General features: G+C 46.7%; 1 protein-coding gene across 1 annotated transcript in view; it reads right to left on the bottom strand.

Moving 5' to 3' along the window:
• Nucleotides 1-3,684: 3,684 nt before the first annotated feature.
• Nucleotides 3,685-9,887, bottom strand: part of LOC135292214 (zinc finger protein neuro-d4-like) — a gene marked incomplete at its 3' end in the record, with an annotated part of 33,262 nt that continues 27,059 nt past the window's right edge. Inside the window, exons 8-10 of the mRNA XM_064406436.1 lie at nt 9,412-9,462; nt 5,601-5,717; nt 3,685-3,824 (exon numbers count right to left, since the gene is read on the bottom strand). Coding sequence (XP_064262506.1) covers nt 3,685-3,824; nt 5,601-5,717; nt 9,412-9,462 — 308 coding nt within the window. The remainder of the gene's footprint in view (nt 3,825-5,600; nt 5,718-9,411; nt 9,463-9,887) is intronic.

Genomic DNA, 9,887 nt, shown 5'->3' with positions numbered 1-9,887 from the left:
AAACACCGGGATTTGGGGGAAAACACCGGGGTTTGGGGGGAAACACCGGGGTTTGGGGCAAAACACCGGGGTTTGGGGGAAAACACCGGGGTTTGGGGGAAACACCGGGATTTGGGGGAAAACACCGGGGTTTGGGGGAAAACACCGGGGTTTGGGGGAAACACCGGGATTTTGGGGCAAAACACCGGGATTTTGGGCAAAAACGGAGATTTGGGGGAAAACACCGGGATTTGGGGCAAAACACCGGGATTTTGGGCAAAAAACAGAGATTTGGGGGAAAACACCGGGATTTGGGGGAAACACCGGGATTTGGGGGAAAACACCGGGGTTTGGGGCAAAACACCGGGATTTTGGGCAAAAACAGAGATTTGGGGCAAAACACCGGGATTTTGGGCAAAAACAGAGATTTGGGGCAAAACACCGGGATTTTGGGCAAAAACAGAGATTTGGGGGGAAAACACCGGGATTTGGGGCAAAACACCGGGGTTTGGGGCAAAAACAGAGATTTGGGGGAAAACACCGAGATTTGGGAAAAAGGGAGATTTTGGGAAAAACACCGAGATTTTGGGAAAAAACGGAGATATGGGAAAAACACTGAGATTTTGGGCAAAAACACCGAGATTTGGGGAAAAACCAGAGATTTTGGGAAAAACACCGAGATTTGGGAAAAACACCGAGATTTGGGGGAAAAGGGAGATTTGGGGGAAAAAGGGATTTGGGGGAAAAAAGGGATTTGGGAAAAACCAGAGATTTTGGGAAAAAAAAAGATTTTGGGGAAAACACGGAGATTTTGGGAAAAAAAACAGAGATTTGGGGAAAAAACAGAGATTTTGGGAAAAACACCGAGATTTTGGGAAAAAAAATCTGGATTTGGGGGAGAAAAAATCTGGATTTTTGGAGAAAAAATTGATTTTTTGGGTGACAAAATCTGGATTTTTTTTGGGGGGGGGGAATGTGGAATTTTTTTGGTGAATAAAATTGATTTTTGGGAGAAAAAATCTGGATTTTTGGGGAATAAAAGGAATTTGAGGGGGGAAAAATTTTGGATTTTTTGGGGAAAAAAATTTGGATTTTGGGAGAAAAAAATCTGGATTTTTGGGGGAAAACTGGATTTTTGAAAAAATCTGTATTTTGGGGGAAAAAATTGGATTTTTTTGAAAACCTGGATTTTTGGGGGGGAAAATCTGTATTTTGGGGAAAAAATGGATTTTTTGGGGTATAAAAGGGATTTTGGGGAGGAAAAAATCCGGATTTATTTGGGAAAAACTGGATTTTTGGGGGGAAATCTGTATTTTGGGGGGAAAAAATTTGGATTTTTTGGGGGAAAATTTGGATTATTTTGGTGGAAAAATTTGTATTTTGGGAGAAAAAAAATCCAGATTTTTGGGGAAAAACTGGATTTTTGGGGAAATCTGTATTTTGGGAGGAAAAATTTGGATTTTTTTTTAAAAACTGGATTTTTGGGGGGAAAAATCTGTATTTTGGGTGAAAAAAAATCTGTATTTTTTGGGAATTAAGGCATTTTGAGGGGAGAAAATCTGGATTTTTGGGAGAAAAAAATCCGGATTCTTTTGGGAAAAACTGGATTTTTAAAAATAAATTGATTTTTGGGGGGAAAAAAGGGAGTTTTTTGGGGAAAATTTGATTTTTGGGGTAGAAAAAATGGATTTTTTTTGGGAAAAAAAGGGATTTTGGGAAAAACCTGGATTTTGGGGAGCAAAAAGGGATTTTGGGGGGGAAAAACCCCAGATTTTGGGAGTAACAAAATTGATTTTGGGGGAAAAATCTGGATTGTGGGGGGGAAATGGATTTTGAGAAAAAAAAATTGATTTTTTTGGGGAAAAAAATTGGATTTTTTGGGGAAAAATTGGATTTTGGGGAGGAAAAAAAGGGGGTTTTTTGGGAATAAAGGGGATTTGGGGGGGAAAAATACGGATTTTTGAGGGAAAAAAACCCAGATTTTTTGGGACAAAAAAAAAGGGGATTTTGGGGAAAAAAATGGGATTTTTTTTTGGGTGGAAAAATGATGGATTTGGGAGTGGAGGAAATGGATTTTGGGGGGATAAAAAATCCAGATTTTGGGGGGATAAAAGGGATTTCAGGGGGAAAAAAGGATTCTGAGGGAAAATGGATTTTTGGAGGAGAAAATCGAATTTATGGGAAAAAACCTCGGATTTTGGAGAGGGAAAAAATGGATTTTTGGGGGAAAAACCTGGATTTTGGGGGGGAAAAAAACGCAGATTTTGGGAGGGAAAAACACGGATTTTGGGGGGAAAATGTGGAAAAATGGTTTTGGGAAAAAAAAAAAAAAAGGGATTTGGGGGAAAACCCAGATTTTAAGGAAAAAAAGCTCTGGATTTTGGGGGAAAAAAAAGAATTTTTGGGGTCCTGGAGGGGTTTGGAGGGGGATTTTGGGGGAATTTTGGGGGATTTTGGGGAGGGTTTTGGGGGAATTTGGGGGGGATTTTGGGGGTCCTTGAGGGGGATTTTGGGGGGATTTAGGGTGGTTTTGACGGTATTTTGGGGGAATTTTGGTGGCAATTTTGGGGGGAATTTTGGTGGATTTTTGGGGAGATTTTGGGGCATATTTGTGTGGATTTTTGGGGAAATTTGGGGGGATTTTGGGGCATATTTGTGTGGATTTTTGAGTAGATTTGGGGAGATTTTGGGTCATTTTTGTGTGGATTTTTGGGGAGATTTGGGGGGAATTTTGGGGTTGGATTTTGGTCTGTACTTGGAAGAATTTTGGGGGGATTTTGGGGTGGGAATGGGGGATTTTGAGGGAATTTGGGTGGATTTTGGGGGCCCCTTGGGGCAGATTTTCAGTGGATTTTGGGTGGATTTTAGGGTTGGATTTTGGGAGAATTTGGGTCTGTATTGGGGTGGATTTTGGGGTTGATTTGGGAGAGATTTTTGGGATGGATTTGGGAAAATTTTGGGGGGATTTGGGTGGATTTTGGGGGCACCTTGGGGGAGATTTTTGGGTGAATTTTGGGGGGAATTTGGGGGGCATTTTGGGGGCAATTTTGGGAGGATTTTAGGTGGATTTTGTCTGGATTTTGGGTTGGGTTTTGTTTTGCATTTGGATGAATTTTGGGTGGATTTTTGGTGGATTTTGGGGAGGATTTTGGAGTGGATTTTGGGGTGGATCTGGGGCGGATTTTGGGGTGGATTTTTGGGTGGATTTGGGGTGGATTTTGGGGTGGATTTGGGGTGGATTTGGGGTGGATTTGGGGTGGATCTGGGGTGGATTTTGGGTGGATTTGGGGTGGATTTTGGGGTGGATTTTGGGGAGGGTTTTGGGGTGGATTTGGGGTGGATTTTGGGGAGGGTTTTGGGGTGGATTTGGGGTGGATCTGGGGTGGATTTGGGGTCGATTTGGGCTGGATTTTGGGGTGGATTTTGGGTGGATTTGGGGTCGATTTGGGCTGGATTTTGGGGTGGATTTGGGGTGGATTTGGGGGTGGATTTTGGGGAGGGTTTTGGGGTGGATTTTGGGGTGGATTTTGGGCGGATTTGGGGTGGATTTTGGTGTGGATCTGGGGTGGATTTTGGGAAGGGTTTTGGGGTGGATTTGGGGTGGATTTGGGGTGGATTTGGGGTGGATTTTGGGGTGGATTTTGGGTGGATTTGGGGGTGGATTTGGGGTGGATTTTGGGGCAGATTTGGGGTGGATTTTGGGGCGGATTCGGGGGTTCTGGGGTGCCTCACGTCGTTCTCGGCGGTGCCGCAGAGGCTGCAGGATTTGCACTCGATGCACTGCCAGCGGTACGAGCGCGCCGCCGCCGCCATGGCCAGCGAGAACTGCAGGCACGACGGGTGCCCTGGGCCCAAAACACAACAAAATCACCCCAAAATTAACCCCAAAACCCACCCCAAACCCACCCCAAAACACCCTAAAAACCAGACCCAAAATATCCCAAATTCGCCCCAAAATCCCCCATGGCCAGCGAGAACTGCAGGCACGATGGGGCCCTGGGCCCAAACATCCCAAAATTAACCCAAAATTAACCCAAAATTAACCCAAAATCAACCCAAAAATCCCCCAAAACCCACCACAAAAATCCCAGAGACCTACAGCCCAAAATATCCCAAAACAGCCCCAAAATCCCCCAAAATCCCCCAAAATCCGCCATGGCCAGCGAGAGCTGCAGGCATGACGGGGCCATGTACCCAAAACACACCAAAATTAACCCAAAATCACCCCCAAAAGTACCCCAAAACCCATCCCAAAACCCTCAGAAATCCACACCTCGAAGTACCCCAAAATCCCCCTGAAAATCCCCCAAAATCCCTCAAAATCCCCAAAAATCCCCCAAATTCGCCCCAAAATCCCACAAGGCCAGCGAGAACTGCAGGCACGGCGGGAGCCTGGGCCCAAAAACCACCAAAATTAACCCAAAAATACCCCAAAACCCACCACAAAAATCCCAGAGATCTACAGCTCAAAATATCCCAAATTCTCCCCAAAATCCGCCATGGCCAGCGGGAACTGCAGGCATGGTGGGGCCCTGGGCCCAAAACACACCAAAATTAACCCAAAATTACCCCAAAATGAACCCCAAAAATCCCCCAAAACCCACCACAAAAATCCCAGAGATCTACAGCCCAAAATATCCCTAAAACAGCCCCAAAATATCCCCAAATCCCCCAAAATCCCCCATGGCCAGCAAGAGCCGTCCCCAGTGTCCCACCTGCTCTCCTCGCTGCCCCATGGCCCCAGTGTCCCCCCAATGTCCCCAATGTCCCCATTGATGTCCCCAATGTCCCCAGTGTCCCCAATGTCCCCATTGATGTCCCCAATGTCCCCAATGTCCCCAGTGTCCCCCCAATGTCCCCAGTGTCCCCAGTGTCCCCAATGTCCCCAATCCCCCCAATCCCCCCAATGTCCCCAATGTCCCCAGTGTCCCCAATGTCCCCAATGTCCCCATTGATGTCCCCAATGTCCCCAGTGTCCCCAATGTCCCCAATGTCCCCATTGATGTCCCCAATGTCCCCAGTGTCCCAATGTCCCCAGTGTCCCCATTGATGTCCCCAATGTCCCCTCGGTGTCCCCACCTGCCCGGCCGCAGTCGGCGCACGCGATCAGCTGCTCCTCGCTGCCACATGGCCCCAGTGTCCCCCATGTCCCCAATCCCCACTGATGTCCCCATTGATGTCCCCAATGTCCCCAATGTCCCCAATGTCCCCAGTGTCCCCATTGATGTCCCCAATGTCCCCAGGGATGTCCCCACCTGCCCGGCCGCAGTCGGCGCACGCGATCAGCTGCTCCTCGCTGCCCCAATGTCCCCAGTGTCCCCAATGTCCCCAATCCCCAATGATAACCCCAATCCCTAAGGATGTCCCCAGTGTCCCCAGTGTCCCCATTGATGTCCCCATTGATGTCCCCAGTGTCCCCAATGATGTCCCCTCGGTGTCCCCACCTGCCCTTCCGCAATCCGCGCACGCGATCAGCTGCTCCTCGCTGCCCCATGGCCCCAATCACCAGTGATAACCCCAATGTCCCCAATGTCCCCAGTGTCCCCAGTGTCCCCAGGGATGTCCCCAATCCCCAATGATGTCCCCAATGTCCCCAGGGATGTCCCCAGGGATGTCCCCACCTGCCCGGCCGCAATCCGCGCACGCGATCAGCTGCTCCTCGCTGCCCCGGGCTCGGCTCCCTCCGCTGCAGAAGTCGCAGGGACCCTCGGGGGGGGGCCCGGGGGGGGCGGGGCGGGCTGGGCAGGGGGGGGAGGGGACATCAGAGGGGACCCCCGAAATGTGGGGGGGGGGGGACACCCCAAAAAAAATCCCCCCCAAAAAAATCCGTTAAAAAAACTCGAAAAGCGAAAAAAATGACCAAAAAAAGCCCCCCCAAAACCACCACAAAATCTCCTGAGGTTCCCCCAAAAAACCCCCCCAGAGAGCCCCGAAATGTGGGGAGGACCCCCAAAAAAATCCCAAAAAAATCCCACTCAAAACCCCCAAAAATCCCAAAAACAAAACCAAAACAAAAAACACCAAAAACCCCCAAAAAGACAAAAAAAAGCCCCCCCAAAACCACCCCAAAAATCTCCCGAGTTTCCCCAAAGAAACCCTCCCAGAGACCCCCGAAATGTGGGGTGGGACCCCCCAAAAAAACCCCAAGAAATCCCACTCAAAGCCCCCAAAAATCCCAAAAACAAAACCAAACCAAAAAAACACCAAAAAAGCAAAAAAAAAAAAAAACCAAACCACCCCAAAAACCCCAAAAATCTCCTGAGCACCCTGAAAGAAACCCCCCCAAGGCACCCCCAAAATGTGGGGGGGACCCCAAAAAAATCCCACAAAAAATCCCCCAAAAATTCCATTAAAAAACTAAAAAAAAAAAACAAAAACAAAAACAAAAAAACCCACAACACAAAAAACACAAAAAAACCCCCCAAAAAATCCCCCCCCAAAACCACCCCAAAAAAACCCCCCAAAAATCTCCTGAGCACCCCCAAAGAAACCCCCCCAGAAACCCCCGAAATGTGGGGGAGGACCCCAAAAAAAAACCCCAAAAAATCCCAAAATCCACCCCAAAAATCCCAAAAAAAACCCCAAAACAAAAAAACACCAAAAAAAACAAAACAAAAAACCCAAAAACCCCCAAAAATCTCCTGAGCACCCCCAAAGAAACCCCCCCAGAGAGCCCGAAATGTGGGGTGGGATCCCCCCCAAAAAAAAACCCCAAAAATCCCACTCAAAACCCCCAAAATCCCCAAAACCAAACCAAAACAAAACCACCAAAAAAAACCCCCAAAAAGACAAAAAAAAAGCCCCCCCAGAAAACCAAAATCTCCTGAGGTTCTCCCAAAGAAACCCCCCCAAGGCACCTCCAAAATGTGGGGCGGACCCCAAAAAAAATCCTACAAAAAATCCCACCAAAAAAACTCGAAAACAAAAAAATGACCAAAAAAAACCCAAAAAAACCCCAAAAATAAAAATCAGACCAAACCACCCCAAAAAAACCCCCAAAAATCTCCTGAGCACCCCCAAAAGAACCACCCCAGAACCCCCCAAAGTGTGAGGTGGGACGCCCCAAAAAATCCCCTAAAAAAACCCAAAACCCCCAAAAAAAACAATAAAAATTAAAAAAAAAAAATTAACCAAAAAAAGCCCCCCCAAAACCACCAAAAAAACCCCAAAAATCTCCTGAGGTTCCCCCAAAGAAACCCCCCCAGAGACCCCCAAAATGTGGTGGGGGACCCCAAAAAAAATCCTCCCAAAATCCCCAAAAATCTCCACAAAAAACCTCAAAAAATTAAAAAAAAAACCCACAAAAAAAAAACAAAAAAAACCACAAAAAAACCCTAAAAAAACCCAAAAAAACCCAAAAAAACAACAACAAAAAAAGCCCCCCCAAAACCACCCCAAAAAACCCCAAAATCTGCTGAGCTCCCCCAAAGAAACCCCCCCAGAGACCCCCAAAATGTGGTGGGGGGACCCCAAAAAAAAACCCAAAAAATCCCGAAATCCACCCCAAAAATCCACCCGGGGCTGCTTCCAGGTGATTTTGGGGTGAATTTTGGGGGATTTTGGGGGATTTAAGGTGAATTTTGGGGAATTTTGTTGGATTTTGGGGGAGGATTTGTCATGAGTTTTGGGGATTTGGGGGCGAAATTGGGTCATTTTGGGAGATTTTGGGGTATTTGGGGTGAGTTTGGAGGATTTGGGGGTGAATTTTAGGGATTTTTGGGAGATTTTAGGGATTTTCAGGAGATTTTGGGGTGAATTTGGGAAATTTTGGGGTGAATTTGGAGGATTTTTGGGAGATTTTGGGGTGAATTTGGGAGATTTTGGGGTGAATTTGGAGGATTTGGGGGTGAATTTTAGGGATTTTGGGAGATTTTGGGGTGAATTTGGGAGATTTTGGGGTGAATTTGGAGGATTTGGGGCGAAATTGGGTCATTTTGGGATATTTTGGGGTATTTGGGGTGAGTTTGGGGTGAATTTGGGGGATTTGGGGGGTGAATTTTAGGATTTTTGGGAGATTTTGGGGTGAATTTGGAAGATTTTGGGTTGAATTTGGGAGATTTTGGGGGATTTGGGGGTGAACTTGGGAGATTTTGGGGTGAATTTGGAGGATTTGGAGGTGAATTTTAGGGATTTTTGGGAGATTTTAGGGATTTTTGGGAGATTTTGGGGTGAATTTGGAGGATTTGGGGCGAAATTGGGTCATTTTGGGAGATTTTGGGGTATTTGGGGTGAGTTTGGGGTGAATTTGGGGGATTTGGGGGTGAATTTTAGGGATTTTTGGGAGATTTTGGGTGAATTTGGGAGATTTTGGGGTGAATTTGGGGGATTTGGAGGTGAATTTTAGGGATTTTTGGGAGATTTTGGGGTGAATTTGTGGGAATTTGGGGGATTTTGGGGTGAAGTTGTGGGAATTTGGGGTGCTTTTGAGTATTTTGTGGAATTTTGGGGTGCTTTAGGGAATTTTGGGGAGAATTTGGGGTATTTTAGGGTGCTTTGGGTGAATTTGGGGTGAATTTAGGGGATTTTAGGAGATTTTGGGGTGAATTTGGGGGATTTTGGGGTGCATTTGCGTTTTTTGGGGTGAATTTGGGGAAATTTGGGGTGAATTTGGGGTATTTTGGGGTGAATTTGGGGTTTTTGGGGGTGAATTTGGGGTTTTTAGTGTGAATTTGGGGTTTTTGGGGTGAATTTGAGGTATTTTTGGGGTAAATTTGTGGGTTTTTGGGGTGAATTTGGGGTTTTTGGGGTGATTTGGGGTGAATTTGTGTTTTTTGGGGTGAATTTGGGGTTTTTAGTGTGAATTTGGGGTTTTTAGTGTGAATTTGGGGTTTTTGGGGGTGAATTTGTGTTTTTTGGGGTGAATTTGGGGAATTTTGGGGTGAATTTGGGTTTTTTGGGGTGAATTTGGGGAATTTTGGGGTGAATTTGGGGAATTTTGGGGTGCATTTATTTTTTTTGGGTGAATTTGGGGTTTTTGGGGTCAATTTGGGGTTTTTAGTGTGATTTGGGGTTTTTTGGGGTGAATTTGTGGTTTTTGGGGTGATGGGAATTTGGTTTTTTTGGGGTGAGTTTGGGGTATTTTGGGGTGAATTTGGGGTTTTTGGGGTGAATTTGGGTTTTTGGGGTGAATTTGGGGTTTTTTTTGGGGTGAATTTGGGTTTTTTTTGGGGTGAGTTTGGGGTATTTTGGGGTGAATTTGGGGTTTTTGGGGTGATCTTGGGGTGTTTTGGGGTGTTTTGGGGTGAATTTGGGCTATTTTGGGGTAAATTTTTGGTTTTTTTGGGGTGAATTTGGGGTTTTTTGGGGTGAATTTGTGGGGTTTTGGGGTGAATTTGGGGTGTTTTGGGGTGAATTTGGGGTATTTTGGGGTGCATTTGTGTTTTTTGGGGTGAATTTGTGTTTTTTGGGGTGAATTTGGGGTTTTTGGGGTACCTGTGTTCCTGCGCTGGTTTTCGGGGGTCCAGTTTAACTCTTTGTAAAACTCTGGGGGGGCAAAGGCACAAAAAAGGGGGTGAAGACCCCCCAAAACCCCCCAAAATCCCCCAAAAATGGGACAAGACCCCCCAGGACCCCCCAAAATGGGGCAGGGGACCCCTCAGGACCCCCCAAAATGGGTCAGGGACCCCCAGGAACCCCAAAAATGGGTCCAAATCCTCTAAAACGCCCCCAAAATGAGACAAGGACCCCCCAAAACTTCTTTAAAGGGGACCAAAGCCCCCTAAATCCCCCAAAATCAACTCAGAGACCCCCAAAAAGGGACCAAAAACCCCCGAAATCCCCCAAAACCAGCTCAGAGACCCCCAAAATGGCACCAAAGTCCCCCAAAACCAGCACGGACCCCCAAAAAACCACCCCAAAACCAGCACAGAGACCCCCAAAAAGGGACCAAAACCACCCCAAACCCCCAA

The sequence above is a fragment of the Passer domesticus genome, unplaced genomic scaffold (genome assembly GCF_036417665.1).
Source record: "Passer domesticus isolate bPasDom1 unplaced genomic scaffold, bPasDom1.hap1 HAP1_SCAFFOLD_234, whole genome shotgun sequence".
Classification (NCBI taxonomy): Eukaryota; Metazoa; Chordata; class Aves; order Passeriformes; family Passeridae; genus Passer; species Passer domesticus.
Note: the sequence above shows the minus strand (reverse complement) of the source record. Positions and strands in the feature narration are given on the sequence as shown.